Consider the following 17764-nt stretch of genomic DNA (forward strand, 5'->3'; position numbering starts at 1 on the left):
AAGACGAGGGAGGAGCTGATGAGGCGAGTGTGGCAGGGACTGCCTGTGGAAAAGCTGGAAGGAGCCCCGGAGAAACTCACCAGGCAAAACACGTGGGCACAGAGCCCTTCCTTCTCCAGTTTGCGCCCACAGATGTCCGGGTCAGCCTCTGCCCGGCGACACAGCATGCACGCTGGAGGGGAGAGAGCAAATGGCAGCGGGAATGAGCACCTCTGCGGGGCCGGGGGCAGCGTCCCTGCGGGATTGCCCCCGAGGGCCTGCTCTGTCCCTGCCTAGCTGGCTGATGGGCAGGGCCGGAGGCCTTGGAGAGGAAGGGGGCATTGCAGGCCCGGGTGTCCCAGCAGGCGCCCACTGCCCAGCCTGGGCCGGGCTTGCTGAGGCAAGGAGGGGCCCTGCCCCGGGGCGGTTGGGGAGCTCCTGCCTCCCTCGCCCTGCCACCGCTCTCGGCCCCACGCTGACCGCCCCGACAACCCCTCTGCCAGGCTGCGGGAGGGGTACGTTGCTCTCACCCTGCTCCGTCGAGGCGGGGGCCCTCTCCATCCTTGCGGACATGGCACACATCAACAGTGAGCGTTTGGAGAGTCTCTGTCCCAGCAGCGCCGGGGTGTCTCCTCCAGATGCTCCTCTGCTGACTCTGAGGGAGAAGCGAGGCGCGGGTGAGCTTGCAGCACAGGCCCAGAGCCCCGAGACGTGGGGCCCCCCTCCTCCCTCGGCAGCCCCGCGCAAGCCCCGTCCCTCCCCTCACCTCACCAGGTCGCACTGGCGCACGGCCTGAGCCCAGCGCTCCTTTTTGTGGGCTTGGCCCCGCGGGTCACAGTGCCCGCTGTGACATCAGCACCGCTGGCCTGCCTGCGCCCCAAATACGGGCAGGGACGGGCTCGGCCACCTGCCACCCGCTCCGAGACGGCCGCCGCCTCACAGGGGTGGCTGTGAAGTGCCCAGGCGGGGGCCCGAGCCCTCGGCACCCGCGTAACCGGGGCGGCTGCTCCTGCAGTACTGCCTCTGGTTCTGGGCTCCCCGGCAGAGGGGCCAGAAGCCACCGTTGAGCCGTGCCCACGCTCACACGTCCCATCCGCTCAGACGCGGTGGGTGGCCGGGGCACAGCACAGGGCCTCGGGACGGCACCTAAGTGTCGCAGGTGGCCCAACGTCTTTCCCCTGAGCTCCTCAGCGCTTTGGTGATGTGCTGCCTCCAGAACAAAAAGCAGCTGGTCCGCAAGCTGGGGAGTCACGGCGGAAATGGCCTTTTTCCATGGCAATAAACTGCCTTTCAGAGTCAGTGTGCGCCTTTCCTGGGTGGGGTAGGAAACTGCAAGCGGCTGTGGGGCAGCTGTGGAGGCGCTAGAAAGCGCGCCACCCCCAGAAAGGGATATATTTGAGCACAGAGTGCAGGGGAGACCCTCTCACGGGCAGCTCTCACCCTTGCCTGTGCCTTTAGAGGTTATTTTCTGGACTTCCCTGCTAGAGGAGTGGGCAGGGAAAGGTTTTGGGGTAAGCGTTTGTGACTCAGCTCTCTAAATCTTGCCAAACCTCTCCCCTCAGCTCAGAGTCCTTTGCCAGTCACATCCTGGTCCAAAAGGCTGGGGTCTCTCCTCTGGGCAGACACCAGGGTTGGTGGCCACGCACTGAGATGGGCCAGAGCCTCCTGGGAAGGTCCCCCAGGGCAAAGGCTGAACTGCCCCTTAGGCTGGCCAGACCCCAGGGTCTGGACCCCAAGAATGTCCCATCAAGTGGGAAAGCTCCCACCAGCACTGTCTATCGCAAAAGATGAGTTTTGTCCGGTCTGCCTTTTCCCCCTTCTCCTCTCTGCCTTCCCTCAATGCCTTTTATTTCTCTGTGCTTGGCCTGATACCTCACAGTGTTTGGACCTGTGTTTTGCACAGGAGCTCGAACTTTTGCCATCTAATATTCCTTGGAAATAGCAAAACTCAAGTCTTGTAAACCAACCCCACTACTCCTATATTCTCACCCCTGAGCGGGAAAAACATGCAGAGACAAACAACACTGTACATAATGCAGGAGGGCACCTCTTGAGACCATTTAGTCCAAGCGCCACAACACCAGCAACATTTGTCCTTAATATTTATTAACGTGCACATTAAATAGAAAAATCAAGCTCTGAAAAAATACAAATCTACCGAAGTCGTAAGTCTTCCCTGTTATATATGTATTTTCGTAAACTTCTGGTCAACTTTTAGTCTGGAAATAATGCATTCCAAGTATTTGTAAAGCCATCTCAAACAGGATGTCTCTTATGTTCGGCATAATACAGGTTATGTAGTCTCATAGACACAGAGCTACCTGCTCTTTCTCAACCCCGTTCAGCACTGGGGGCCTGAGAACACAGCAAAATAACCCTGTGTTGTCTTGTTACACGACCAAATTCTCAAAAACCTTGCAAGGCAGCAACTCACATTGAAACCATATAGACAAAAACAAACAAACCTTGGTACAAACATTCAATTGACAGAATAAGCATGTACCTATTTAGAAACCAAGTTTAACAGTCTTTTCCAATATTATTTCCTATTAGATCTTTTAAAGACTAGTATTTTGAAAGTAACATTCTTCTGCAACTTCTTCAGAGGAGAAACATGAAACGTTTCTAACCAGTAAGATTAAGATTTATTTTTTTGCCTTCACTTTCCTTCTTGCATCCTTATGCTTCTTCCGGCATTCCTGAAAATATTTAAATTTTTATGAGAAGTTTCTAAATTCACCTGTTTGTCTCGAACACTTTTTTTACATGCAGTAAAGTAAGCAGTCCTGTGCAATAGAGATATTCAGTAATTTATCTGACTGGACATCACAATGTGATGTTATACACACTCCTATACTAAAAATTTATAGTTCCCTGGTAATTACAAAGTTTCAAGCCCTTCTAAAGGTCCTGAATTAGTTTTTAATGCAAATTAAGCAAATAAACAGCCGTGTTCCCTCCTCATGCTGAGCTTTCAGCTGCTGTTACCAAGTAACAGGTGTGCAAATACTCACCTCAAGCAATAATCTACGTCTGTCTTCCCAACCGTCTTTTTCTTCACTGAGGTCTACTGATCTACAAAATAACTTAGGGCCCTCTGCACAGAACAAAGAACAAATTAATATAGTTAAACACTTCTGAATATGCTGCTGTTTGTAGATCTCATGAGCAACATAGCAATAAAGTCAGAAGGCCTATTCTTCATTTTCCTCTCTTGCCCCCACAACAGGGTTAGCTCAAACAGAAACATTATGTATTACAGCCTTGCGTACTAAGAAAAATGAAAGGCACCAGCAGTTTTCCTTAATATGCTGAAATACAAATTGCAGTGAAACAGCATCTGTTTCATTAAAAGCTCAGCACCATTATCCCATGTCTCCCAAGCAAATTTATGCCTGCTAAGGATTCATAGCTCAATTTTAACAGGCACTGTTCATCAGAAAAGCTGGAAGATTACAGAACAGTAACAATATTAACACAGTAACTTTTACAGATACATTTAATGAAGTTATCTAACATGTCTCAGGAAACAAACATTATTTAAGGCTGTCCTGATAATTTATTGTATGAAATATCAAAAGCAATTGTTTTGGTGGCTTGTAGGCTTTTTTTTCTTTTTGGTGGTTTTTTTCTTTGTTTTGTTGTTGGTTTGTTTGTTTTTAACTATGAAATTTGTTATATTCATAAGAAAAAACCCCACAATATTTAGGATAAAGAACCATGTGGGCATATGTGGCTGATAAGAATATTCAATATTCTTAATGATAACACCAGAAACAGAAAAAAGTTAAAGATCATATATATGCCTGAAGGGATTCAAAAGGTCTAGATTATTTGTCAAGTGATTATTTTTTTTTTTGGTAAGTCCTAAAACACCAGCCACATATTAGGCAATTATCTGCAAATAGGCAAGAAAGATACCTGTTCAACATGTATTTTACCAGGACTTTCTCGTAGGATGTGCTACCCCAATTTATACCACAAGTAATGATGGAAGTTTGCAATATTTTTTTTTCTTAAATCTCTCAACTATGTTTTAACTACAAAACATTGATAACTAGGCAGTATTTTTTTTCTCACTGAATTTCAGCGAGACTTAAAAAAAAAAAGGGGGTGAATAAGTTCTGTTACACCTCTTAGTCGTTCATCATCTTTGGAGAAGAAGAACAATCTAGCACTTTCTGTCCGTGGTAAAGAGAAAAACCTAGACAAACACAAAGGAATGTTAGCATCATAAAAGTTACTGTCAAATTCCATTAACACAAGTTAAAGCTGTAATGCTTCAGAGGAGCAGTAAACAGTGAAGAACATTACTCCATAGTAGCAAAATATAGCTTTCTATAGAAAACAGTATATATTTGACTTTTGGTCAAACCCACTACGCAGTTAAGTTCTCATGCATTGAACTAGAAACTCAGTTTTTATATTCCACTTCAAGTATGGTATTGGGATTTTTGAGTATTACATTCTGTGCAGCAAGAAACGGTTTCTTAAGACAACTTCCATTGTTCAGAGATATGGAATTAAGATGTTAGTTTCCCATGACCTGAGTGCTGCCATTAATATTCTCACAGCATGAAACTACTACAACCAAGTAAACAACAAATACAAATATAACTTGCATTTCTTTGTCCCTTTCACTTTCTGATGCCTCTGGTTCATCATCACCCTCAGAACTGCTGTCTTGGAAACGTGGATCTTCTTGCCATGTGACTTTTACAGGTTTTATTGTTTCAAGTATGTAGGGCTCTGAAATAACATCACAATTAAAAAACAGTCACATTATTTCCCTACTTGCCAGTAAAAATTTCTACTTCACAGTGAAATACTGAAATTGGAAAGGACAGATACCTCCCATCCCAGGTTTTCTATCACCCACTGGGCAAGTATGAATTTAGTTTGCTTTCTCATATATCACAAATTCACCCTCAAAATTCACAGCTAGTATCATCACGGCATAGGGAAGGAGTGCAGGAGTCCTTCTGAAGCTTGTTGTTAGGGTGCGGGGTTCTGCCAAGTCACTCCAACCTAACAATCATTATCAACTGCGTTGGGAGTAATTGTGCCTATTCATATTTTTAGCTTGCAGAAGTTGGAATAAAAGCTTTCTTTCACTGTGAACTATCTTAATAAGTTCCTTTTCAGAGAAACTCAGAATGCATTAGCTTATTCTTTCTGTGTGTTTAAGATATGTTATTTTCATGTATGTATTCCTGCCTATAGCATACACAGCCAGTTGCCAGAAGCCCAGTTTACACATGGTAACTTAAACACGTACCTGAGCCCTTACTACGTCACCTTGCCAAAAAGACTGAGGTTATGAACCTATGGTACCCTTTTCTTTTAGTGTATAAGCACAGTACTTGTCTGGATGACCAAAATAGAGAAGACAGCTTCTGTACTGTTTCTCTCTGGCAATATAAAACAGTTTCCAAACCCAACAATAACTAGACTATGAAACACAAACAGTATTTTAGCCAAGAGAAAGATCAGAAAATTCTACTTTGGAACAAGTGAGCATTTGCAAGTTTAAATTGTCCACAAAACACCGATAGTTGGTGCTCAGAAAAAAAAAAAAAAGACTATCCACATGTTCTCTCTTCATGGTTTCCACATGACACGCATGATCTTAACTCAGGTTAAATAACGATAATCACAAAAATCACCTAAGCAACTGAGGTATGTGCAATGGAGAGAGACTTATCTTTTTGTTTGTGTCAATACAGCAGCTAGCACAGTGGCCCTGTTGCCAACAACAGGATTCTTATGCAATATAAACCAATAATTATTCATAACAGCTAATACACGACACAGTGCTCAAGCATGGTTCTCAGTGCTGAGAACTTTGTAAACTCTGAAATACATCTCTGCTCAGGTATTTTCCACTTTGTTCTAGAGATCTCTTACATATTCTGCAACCCATGTTACTGCATTCAGAAGACAGTGAATACTTTCTGAAGTCAGCATGTGGATTGTTTTTTTTTTTAGTATTTCAGTTAACTTCACACAGTTTCTACTTTACTACTTTACATTACTACTTATTAAGTGACTTGATTTCAGATTTTTTATCTTTATTTCATAACATTTGATTTGATCTTAGGTTAGGACACCCCAATAATCATGTGTCATTCAGTTTCAATTTTGTAAAGGTACAATAATAAAATTAAGTACATAATAAAATGTTCTTGGATCTTGGGGTCAACTCTAAGATTTTCTTTTGCTCATAATACTACCTTAATTAACACATTTTATTTATAATTTTGTTGGTTATATGAAACCTGATTCGACTTCTTTTTCCCTGTTTGAGAAATTTAGTGGATGACACGTTTTTCCATCACTGCTCAAAAAAAAATTAAATAGTTCCTTCTGAAAACATCCTTTTCAAAATTCCTGGGATGCAAGCATGAATTAACTGTGATTAAACTACAACAATCTTGGCAAGTATAAGAGAAGATCATAATGATTTTGCATAATTAGTGACTTTTGCCTCTGAAAATCCCCTGAATTCTGAATTTCTATATACCATATTACTCTACAGTGCCTGATGTAAGCTACTCATTCGAAATTGTACTGTTGTATATGTTCTGCTGTTACCTTCTTTTATGCGTGACTCCTCTGTGTCTGCAAAGAAGGAAAACGTGAAACCGCTAGACTCCGGAGTTACGTTACTCCCAACGTTAGGTCCTGAATGGTCAGGTGGGGTAGAGTCCTCCGCATCATCTTTGTCCCAGGGTATTTCTTCATTTTTTTCTGATTGGCTCTTTGAAGATCCAAACAACTCTTTTAAATCAACAGCAATATCGTAGTACGTTTCTTCAGACACTTCAGGCAGTTTCTCACTCTCTTCCCTCTTCTTCTTCCTTTTAGCTTTACTGAAATGAGATTGTTAAAAATATACATACTGTGTTACTAACCTTTAAAAGAAAGGTTCCCTAAGAGGCAACCTTGCTATTAATGTCTTCCTAAACTTATCTAAGCACACTAATGAGTAGTTAACTTTTAAGGTTTGGGTGGGGTTTTTTTGTTTGGGTTTTTTTTCTTTCTTAGCAATTCCAGGTTCTGGCAATAGAGTATTTCCTATTGCCAGAAACAGGTTTATAGGGCAGCATGACTATACTTTTGGTTTAGACTTTTGACCCGTTTCTTTTCACCTCCTGCAATTTACCCACCCTTTGAGGGTAAGCAGTGAGGAAACACCTGAGGTTTGACTCTAAAGGCAGGGACAAGTCTACTTTATTATTAATCACATCCTGACTTTTCACTTAATATGTGATAGCATATAAATTAAGATATTTAGGACCGATTTCTTTTCTGGCAAAAGAAATGTTAAGAGCTAATACTTTTTTCCTCACAGATTTGCAAATTGTAAAGGCCACGACCTGAAGAAAGGGATAGATGAAGGTAAGGAAAAGAAGACAGAAAACGGCATGCAGAGAGTAGATGGACTGGAAAGAAAAGATGACATCACAGGGTGTTTTTTGTAGTCACAATTCTTATTATATCTTGATTTTAGCAATAACAGAGAGAACTGAAGAAAAAACAGAGCAGTATGCATAGTTTCAAACTCAGTCTTCTGCTATAGCCATCTTTCCATGGGAAGAAACATCACAATTATAGTTACCAAGCTGTAACATTACCTCTCTTTTTCTGTAGCACTTGGTTTCCTTTCAAAAACCGCGTGGTCCTGTCTTGTGGGATCATAGCGAAGGGCATTAATATCTCTATAAAAATAGAAAGGGCAAAAAAACCCATGAGACATTCTAAACGCTCAGCTGAAAGCTACCCTAAACCTTTACAGTCAGATTCAAAGTCACGTTGACTTCTTTACCGAAAGAGCTCCAAATCAATCCAAAACCTAACTGACATTTAGAAAGTACCTGCTAGTCAGTGTCTGGAAAAATTATAAACAGAAGTAGCTTTAATCAAATTGTAATATTTCACATAAAACATAGACTTCAGATTGTGTGTCTTATGCAGTAAGAGTAAGTTTGTACCTGCACCTGTTTATCTTTTGAGGAGCTATATCAACATCGCTATCCATATCGGTGTATCTATCTATATCTATTTCTTCTAGTACCAAACATTGCATAAATTCAAATAGTCCAAGGGGAAAAAACCCCAAAACTCAAGAAAAAGAAACACACAAAACCCCGTCATGCCCACCTTTCAAAATGTAAACATTTTGGGGACTTTCAGCTAAAGCAGTCTAACGTTTAGACTGACCCCAATACTAGTGTAGCAAAGCCCACGCTGCCTTATGGCAATTCAAGAAGGTAATTGCTTATTTCCGCTCCTCTCCCTAGATTGATGCTTATGGCATAAATTAACTGCTTTTAAATGGTTACATACTATATCATTAACTGGGTATTAGAGAACACTGTCATTCACAAAACTCTCCTAAGATGACCTCTGGGGTTGCACAGATTATTTCCCCCTCTGCTTAGTCTTTAGAAAGTACATGAAAATTTGTAAAGAAGTCATAGAATTAAATATGATTATGCAGCAGTCACAATGGTATTTAGCAGTCAGCAGTCAACTGATGCAATTCTATAACAGCGACTGTCAGTAAAAATTTAACCAATTGCACACTATTGCATTACCCTTAACACTACTGACTTCCACCAATTCACTCCACAGACCAATTTCTGTTCAAGTGTATAGTTAAGTGTCACAATACTTTCAATCGTACATTTCCAAGCCTATCTCATCATCCTCTAACGAAGGCTAGAGCATGCCCAACAGCAACATGTAACAAATTCCTAATCTCATGAAGAAATTTCTCAAAAGCAGAAATAGAGATAAATGAAAAAAATAAAAATTCTCCACTGAAAAAGAAGTTTGATGCTAATCACCTGTAGACCAGAGGAAACAATACCCTTATTAACTGCTATAGAAGTTAGAGTCTACCTTAGGGACCTACTGTCCAACTCACATGTTCTTTCTTTAGCCAACTTAAGTTTCTCTGCACAGAGAACAGAGATGTATCTTACATAGACAAGGACTTAATAAAATATTGTTTTTCATAACCAACAATCCTATCATTCAAAATCTACTAGAAGAAACTCAAGTAGGCATCCGATAATTTTTTCCCTAAAATATTGATAATTACCAGTTGTATCATCTATTGGAACAGTGAAGTTGTGAAACTGCATTGAAGACTGACTTCAAATGCACACAACAGAGAAGGAAACACTTTTCTCAGTCAGCTAGGCAGAAATTCTAGTTGTGAAACCTTGGCAAAAATTAAGCCTTCCTAAAATCCCTTCTTTTCTAAGAACGGATGGTTCATACTTGAATTTCTTGGCATTTGTGGCCGTTTTAGTTGGTTTAGGGTGTTCCAGGTTGATATTCAAGAGGCTTCCCAGTATTTCCAGATTTTTCTTTTTCTCTGCAGCAAGCTCTTCATCCTCATCTGCCTTCAAGATGTTTGTCTCTGCTAAAAGAAAAATAAATACATTATTTTTTCCCTGGTATGACCTGAGTAAGTCTGTAATATTTTATATATAACATTACTATAGTACTAGAAGAGCTCACACATATCAACACGTCACCTCCTTTATTTTAAGGCTACTTAGAGGCTTCATCCCTTGCACTGTAGAAAATCTTTGATTAGAAATGTCATGGGCATCTATTTTGTCATAGGCATCTATTTCACTTGAAAATCAGATCAGTTATTTAACCTGTTCCCTGCTTACATCACGTAACTGTGCAACTACTCTGCCACTGACAAACGCTGTACAGAAGATCACATTAAAGCAATGGAGTACCAGAACTAAGCAAAATTTAAGTTTCAGAAACAAGTTCTGAATCTTGAAAACTAGGTAAACAATTTACTTTTTGGTATGGGAAAAAAAAATATTTAAAAATTTTTGCCTTTTTCAGCTTTTCTGCCTTCTGCTGTTTAAAAAAAAAAGTATCTTTCTTTCTGAGGCTGCCAAATCAGCCGCAGGATGACTCAAAACAGTTTAAATGAATGTAATGGTCAAAAACTTAATTTTAATTAGTCACCACTTATCCTGTGAAAACCATGGATAAACACATTCTGGTATCATCCTGTATTAAAAAAAACATTTTCAAATGTCGATTTATCAACCCAGAATGTCTCATTCAGCTATTACAAATACTTTTGCAACATACACATTTAAGAAAACACAGCTAACAATATATACTATGTACAGCCACAACAGAGTTGGGTTATTTTCTTTAAGGAATCACCAAAGAAGCAAAAGTAGTCCATAAGTTGCTTCAAGCATCCAAAATTAAGGCTCCATGATATACCTCTATTACTATCATTAACCAGGAAACATGAGAAGTTTTACCTTCTTCTTCACTGTCAGTTTCAAGGAATCGAGCGTCCATGCGAAATCTTTCATCCGTACCAAATCGTGATTGCAATTTCAAGAGCTAAACAAAATGAAATAGATCCTATTAAGTGCTGGAGAAGCAAGTCATCAACATTCAGTAACTTTTTTTTACTATAATTATGGCAACATACTAATGACCTTTAGTTCTTGATGCCTTTTACAGAAATTTCCTTGTATTCAAAGATGACAACATCAGAGAAACTCCTCCCGCTCCCCAACACACATTACTTCCTCCATGGCTACTGTTTCCTCTATTTAAGAGAATTCTATTGCAAGTTTGTCAAAGTCATATTCAGCAAGTACACAAACCTACATGTTATGTTCTTCTGAAGTGGCGTTATAGAGACTTAGAAGAAAACTAAGTTTCAGTAATGGGTTCACTCACTTTTTCCCCAGCTTTGCCTTCAAACTGGGGCTTAATTTTGAATCTCTCATCATCTGTATCATCTTGCTCATCCTCACTGCTTTCAAACAGTCTGCCCGAAGTTTTAGCAGCAGATTCATCCTTTGTTAAACAAAAATACAGAAAAGCAGCCGTTTATTTAAGTTTGAAAAAACAAATCCATATAAACTTTGTTCGTGTACTTTCCAGTTTACCTGAAAAAGTGGATTTCTAGAACAACCAGGTCGCTTGTTGATCCATGCGCTTCAAATCTTGTATTGTATACATACCTTGTATAATTCTGTTTTACAGTTATGACTATTAAATTTTAGCATAGGCAAAATATCCATGTAAAGGGTAACTCAGGTTTTACAATATGAGAGAGTTAGGCATAAAAATCCAAATTTCTGATTATGTCAAGGGAGATCAATTTAAAAATATAAATGTCTAATTATACCCTTTCTGAACAAGCCTCATTTATGGTATAAACTCTAGGACATATTTTAAGTCAGTTGATAAATATCAATGATAACAAAAGGTAAAGTACTCCATGTATTCAAAACAATTTTCCATAGAATTAGAGATTCTTTTAAAGAAAAGGAAAAACACAGGGCAGGCATTCTAAATACAGGGTAAGAGATATATATATGAAAAAAAGTGCTAAATGTGAGGAAAAGTGAGAAAAGGTTTTAATTAAGTAGTGAGAATGGTCCTAATCTTACTACATTTAGGAAGAAAAAACCCAACAAAAGCAAAACCAATGGTTTAAAGCTCTAGAAGAGATGCGACTAAAAATGTGATGATACAAGAAGTTCTATTCCCGAAAAAAGTACTTAATTGTGCTGAAAGTATGGCAGTAAAATCCTGAGTCTTCTGCTAAATAAGGTCTCAATTAGGTAAAGTGTAAAGAGGAAGTCCCACAGAACTTCTTTGGACCCTAACATCACTTTAAAACAAGACATTGCATTAATACAGTCTTTGTCCACAGTGTTGGAAAGAGCAAAGAGTGCTTCTGTACTACTCAAGCCCCATCTCTTCCCCTTCCTTTGACTAAAAGCAGTGAAATTTCAAAACTAATTAAGCATAAGCCCTATAACTTAAACATTCTTTTTCTTCTAATCAAAGTTAGAATATCTTTTATACAAATCTCAATCTCCTTACAAATTCTCCAGGTTCTCCAGCCTTATCAGGTGCATGGTTAAGTTCTTTGAAACCTGTTTAGTGTTAGCAAAAAAAGAAGACTCATTCATATTCATTCAAATGTTATCTGCTTTTTTTCTGTCACTTCACTACGAAAAATAGTCTTCAGAATAAAAGGCACAGTCATATTGATATGGAATTACCTTACAGAATACTGGACTTTTTCCCAGTAACACTTACTTCTTCATGCATATTGCCCAAATTCGCATCTTTCTTCAATATCTCATCTACTTCAGCTTCACTTTCCACATCTGAATTGAATATGATGTGTTTATGCTTGCCTACTGGCTGGATGTCCTATGTAAGAGTGAAACCGTCAAGTCAAACATACCAAATACTTGCTACAGTCACACATAAATATCTAAAAGACATTTCCATAACATGAAAGGAGGAATCTACTATTCCTCTTGCAACTCTAGAGACATTCCAGGAATCAGGTATGCATCATTGTGTATACACTCAGAAGAAAACTGGCAATGGAATCAGAAATTCCAGAATATTATTTTAAACTACCTTAAACCACATCTATTAATTTCCCTTTTTCTTTTACTGCATACTATTCAGATAGAAGTTGTGAGTGTAATTACCAGATTTGAAAGAGCTCCTTGAATGAGTTTCTTCTGTAATTCTCTCTCTTTCTGTCTCTCTTCTAGAGCTGCCAGCCGCTTCTGGTTATCCTGCAACTGTTTCTTTTTTGTATCAGGTTCCTTTGAAGCAGTAGCATGAAGACAAAGCTCCCTATTTTCCAGCAGGCTTGTCTTCCCATTCTCACATTTATTAGCTTCACATTCTGGATTTTTATTACTTACATCCCTCTTCAATTTTTTTGAAAGCCGTTTTGGGCTTTTCAATTGTCGTTTAACGTGTTTCTGTGACACTGAGGCATTAGTATCTGTGTCACTGCTCTCATCTTCACTCTGATCAGTACCAGAAGCAGGATCTCCACGCTCTGAATTTTGGTCGTCTTGTGAAGAACTCACATCTTTGTTCTTTTCTTGTAAACGTGGCTGGGAAACAGGCTGATCCCTCTCATCTGCTAAGGACGCAGCATCTGATAATTCCTTGTGCTGTTCACAATGCATATTTTGTCTCTCTTTATTGTTGACTTCAAGTGGATACGACAGATGGTTCTTAGACTGCCTTTTAGATGAATCCTCCCCACAATAAGAAATGCAATCTTCAAGATCTAAACTTTCTACAGATCTCTTCTTTAAACCAGTTCTGTCCTTAGTTAACTCTTTTTCACAAAGGGACCCCATTCCTCTGAAGGGCTGATACTTCAAACGTGAAGTATTTTGTCCGTTCAAGCTTTCTTCATCAGCATTCTCCTCCCCTGCTAAAATCGCAGCAACTATATCTTCAGGACAGATACTTTTTTTTTTAACTGCAGAGTGAAATTTAGAAAGTTTTGCTTTATTCACAACATTACCCTTAGGATTTTCTTCAACACTGCATGGACTAGAACTCTGTGTACTATCTGATTCTTCTACTGGCGTCCCAGTGTTTTCGGTGGCTAATGCTTTTAAGTCATCTAATGTCAGGTCTAAGCGGTAACAGTTCTGCATCATGGATTCATAATCAGAACTGATTTCAGACTCCCCTTTCTCAGGCTCTGAATAAGAGCTTTCACTATCACTTGTCTTTGTTGTACTGTTAACTGCTGTACTCCACAAGGCAGCAATTCTGGATTCTTTCTTTTTCCCTTTTCTTTCAATGCATTCTTCTTTTAAACTGCAAGTTTTCAGTGAGGAGTCATTTACCAAATCACATCTTTTGTTAGTTAGTATTTCTTTATTTTCCACCTTCACCTGTTTAGAATCTTCTAAAATTGCAGTTTTCCTGCTACTTAGTTCTGGAGTTTTACTTTCAGCAATGATTTCATCTGTATCTGCTGAATCATAACCATTATTGCATTCCACAGTCTCCTCTTTAAGACTTCCTTTGATAGCTTTCTTCATGGCATCTGAATTGCTTAAGGACCAGTGACTATTGTATTTTAATTCAAAATTATCCCCAACAATTTCCAAGTGGTCACTTTCAGTCTCAACATTTTCAGCTTTTTGTATTTCTACCTCTTTCTTTACCATTGCTCTGATTTCCTCTTCAGAATCAATGTCACTATCGGAAACACTCATATTATTTTGAGCTGTAACTCCGGAAACATTGCTTTTATCTGGTAATAAACCTCTCCCTGATATTTTACTATTAAGACTCCTTGATGGAGGCAGTTGAGACTTCTCATTGGGTTTGGTCTTTGATCTTTGATTTAGCTGTGGTGAGCTTGTGCTTTTTGAACGTGACTGGCACCCAGAAGACAGAACTTCTGCTCCGTTCAGAGCCTCACTGCCCAGTTGCCTCAGTTTTTTAGGTGGCTTCTTAGTTACAGGGAACTCTCCTTGCCGTTTCTTGTTTATGCTGTCATCTTTCCCTTCCAAGTGCCAAGTAAGCTCCGATATAGGAACCACATGTGTCAAGTCTGGCTCCAGCTTTCTAAGGTTATGGCAATATTTTGATGGGTCATATTTCACAATGTTAGTCTGAGTTAAGGAATTAAAACAACGTGATTCTTTCAGCAAGAAGACTTCCAATCTTTATGAACAGGCTAAATTCTGTGTGAAAGGAAGAGTCCTTTCTAATGTTATGACCATAAGCCTTTAAGCAACTGACTTGCAGTGTAAAAAATTATTCAAATCAGGCGAACTTACTGCAAGATTAGTAAATCTTAGGCGGATTCAGTAAATCAAGTATGACATAGCAGTCAATATTAAGACCGTTAAGCAAATGTTTCCCCATATAACAAAAGAAGGGAATTGTGCCTATGCCCAACCAATAGGTAAAGGATATTTTATTTTTTTGTTGACTCCTAAGGTGCAGGATAGGCAAGACTCTGCCAAATTTACCAACAACCCATTTCTAAAAGAAAAGAAAAATAATCAGTGTTAAACAAAAAAAGGAGTGGAAGTAACCGTGGAATAAAACAAGATGTATATGCTTTGATAACAGAAACATCAATAAAGAACTATTTGTGACTAACTGTTTTTCGGTTACTCTCTTAAGTGAGATATATTTGTACTAAGCAGCTTTGCCAGGTTCCTTCTCAAAAAACGGCAAACCGAAACCAACCAACAAACCAAATTTCTACAACCTACAAATAAAGAACTGAATTTCTTTACTTTACAAATACTACTTTTAATTTAAGGCTTCTGGTTTATGAATTAACAGTAGTAACTATACAGACAGGATCACTATTATTTTGCCCTCATCCCATTTCCCGCTAGAAAATTAAAAATCCCCCCCATCACCCTCCAAAAATATTCCATGCTTCACAAACAATTTTGAAAACTTTGTAGTAAATGTAATTTGTGTTGCCTAAATTTGCACGTTCAGTGATTTTATTCTGTCTTACTTTTGTAAGCATGTGTAGACCCTGATCCTGAATGAGCTGAAGCACAGAGATCAGATCCTGACAACCCAGCTGTCAAAAATGTGTATGCCATATAAAAATAAAGACACACATTCTCTTTACATGCTTTTAAGCGTGACACAAAGATATTCCCAACATAACCATCTAACAAAGCATTTACTAATTTAACACGACAGGAGAGAACAGTGTGATCAAGATTATTTCCAGTCATTACAAAGAATGACAGGAGCATTCCACGTCTACACACAAGGTATTTCTTTAGACTACTTTTCACAAATTGGACTGTCACACTTAATAAAAGTTTCTTTACAATAAAGCGTAGAAATTTTACATAAATTTAGACGTAATAAGCGCGTGCCTGATTGTGGTTTTTGTTTTAAGTCTCTATACACCTACCCCACCATACCTTATGGTCTGGCACCTCTGTACCTGGCACTGCTTTCATGTGAAAGTCTACAACTCCAGCCTTTTTCAGTGATTCTAACAGACACGTTTTGTCATTTCTCTGTGGCTTTTCTTTCTGCAGCTTTGCTTCCTCCCTCTCCACGGCGAGCCTATACCAAAAAGTACATCATATATGAAAAAAGGCCTGCCTGTGTGCTAAATTATAGCTGGCAGTGACCTGCTCCCTCAGAACAGTAACAATTCACTTCTTGATGAATGAACATAGTTGCTACCTTTAAGGGAATAATAATGCAAAACATGTTGCAGTATTAATATGGATCAACAGTCCACCACTGTCAATAAAAACTAGAAAGCGTAAGAGCATAGCAGATGAAAGTGCAGCCATAATGCTATCAGATAAACAGAAAAGGGTAACTTTAGCAACAACAGCCATTTGTTTATTGATTTTTACCTGTGCAAAAAGCTTTCTTTGGCCAACTCAATTTGCAGTGTCCCCCCTTTCCATTTTGTTTTATTTAAAATTGACATGCCTGTAAAACAAGGAGACCGGCAATGAGTATTTTCTACATTAAAAAAAATACATGTTAGACCTAACTATGCCTCCTTCTATGATAGTTGGAAGTTTCTTTGGCATGATCTTATACCTCATTACTCTCTTGATTTAGGTTTGTATATGAAAGGTCTAATACCCAAATCTTAAACAAGAAGGTCTACCTCCAAAATTCAAGTTCTGACTTCAAAAGAGTCATTCAAGTCTGTATGATTCAAGTTCAAATAAAACCTGAACATTCAGATACATGCACCCTGAAGTTTCTATACTACTGTCTGATAGGCTCTTCTCTACCTAACTTCTTGTCTACTGTGAAAAACATCGTTAAGGAGTACTGAAAACCAGAGGGAAAAGTGTTGCAGTTGGAACTTAAGGAAGCTAAGCATCAAAGGCTGGGTTGGTTTTCAGTCGCTCTCAAACAGCTTTCCTATTCCTGACAGCAGCACTCCCTAGATAAAAGGGCATATTACCAATCCCTCTCTTCAGGTGTAGGTATCTTCACCTGCCATTTTGCTGCTACATATTAACACAGGTGGTTTTATAACTCTGCCAGTAGTTTTGTAATCCAACTATTTTGGAATTTGTAAAATTGCTTTAACAGAAGCATGCTTTACATAAGCTCTCCTTCTGGGTTTCCTCTCATGTCAAGTCACTTCTAATGTTTTACGGACCTGATGAAAGCGTTTGAAGCACATTTCCTGTATCTTTTCATAAAGGGGTTAGAACAAACTCATAAATCACTTATTTCAGTCACAAGGAATCTTTCCAATCTGCTTACATCTACTTACTGAAAATTCCAGCAAAGCAACTTCCATAAACTTGCAGCTTAAAGAAAACGGAATGAATATGACAACGGAATGAAACATGGTCTACCTTTACCACATCCTCATGACAATATTAGATGCATTATCAGTAATGTAACTTGGCTCAAAAACGTAAGTTATTTAAAAAAAAAAAAATGTACTTACACTTTTTAAGATCTGCATCAGAAATGCTGACACTGATGTAAGCAAAAGTTTTCATAGGGTTCCCTGATCAATGATAAACATTCAGTTAATTTCTATACAATGTCAGTGTTTCTTTTAAAACTGAAAATTAAGTGATTTCCCGAAAACAAAGTGTCTCTGAAGCAAAAATTCAATTTCACACTACAAACAGAAAACCAATTCACTTTTAAAGGATGATGCAAAACTGTTACCTTGATCATCTTTTCTGGTAATAATCTCTGCATCCAACACACGCCCAAATTTGCCAAATCTTTCTTGCAGTTCAGCCTTAGAAACCGTATGGCCAAGCCCTCCAACATACAAGCGCTTTGAAACTTGTTCCTTCTCCATGTTGAAAAGTCAAGCCGTCACACCTGTAACACACACTCTGTTTTTCTGTAAGAAGATAATAATTGCTCACTAACACTTCCATGGCAGGGATTAATACAATCATAACGCCAAATTATGGAACAA

At 39.0% G+C, this 17764-nt stretch overlaps 1 protein-coding gene across 1 annotated transcript; it reads right to left on the reverse strand.

Annotated features, from left to right (window-relative positions):
• Positions 1 to 2110: 2110 nt before the first annotated feature.
• Positions 2111 to 17677, reverse strand: NOL8 (nucleolar protein 8). The gene is made up of 16 exons (XM_059823172.1): positions 17503 to 17677; positions 17273 to 17335; positions 16206 to 16284; positions 15756 to 15903; positions 14770 to 14838; positions 12513 to 14456; positions 12106 to 12222; positions 10729 to 10848; positions 10299 to 10383; positions 9271 to 9415; positions 7617 to 7700; positions 6574 to 6851; positions 4602 to 4728; positions 4113 to 4183; positions 2994 to 3076; positions 2111 to 2678 (listed from the first exon to the last, which is right to left on the reverse strand). The coding sequence occupies exons 1-16, from the start codon at positions 17639 to 17641 to the stop codon at positions 2625 to 2627; spliced, it is 3606 nt and encodes a 1201-aa protein (XP_059679155.1). The 5' UTR covers positions 17642 to 17677; the 3' UTR covers positions 2111 to 2624.
• Positions 17678 to 17764: the final 87 nt, after the last annotated feature.

Source organism: Gavia stellata, chromosome 12 (assembly GCF_030936135.1).
Source record: "Gavia stellata isolate bGavSte3 chromosome 12, bGavSte3.hap2, whole genome shotgun sequence".
In the NCBI taxonomy this organism is placed as follows: domain Eukaryota; kingdom Metazoa; phylum Chordata; class Aves; order Gaviiformes; family Gaviidae; genus Gavia; species Gavia stellata.

What these genes read in the sequence shown, in the direction of transcription:
- NOL8 (XM_059823172.1), bottom strand. Translation starts at nt 17,641, where the DNA reads ATGGAGAAGGAACAAGTTTCAAAGCGCTTGTATGTTGGAGGGCTTGGC. An exon ending in AGTGCTACAGAAAAAGAGAG is followed by an intron (nt 6,852 to 7,616) that starts GTAATGTTACAG and finishes ATCTCATTTCAG; the next exon opens with TAAAGCTAAAAGGAAGAAGA. An exon ending in AGTGAAAGGGACAAAGAAAT is followed by an intron (nt 4,184 to 4,601) that starts GCAAGTTATATT and finishes GTGTTTGTCTAG; the next exon opens with GTTTTTCTCTTTACCACGGA.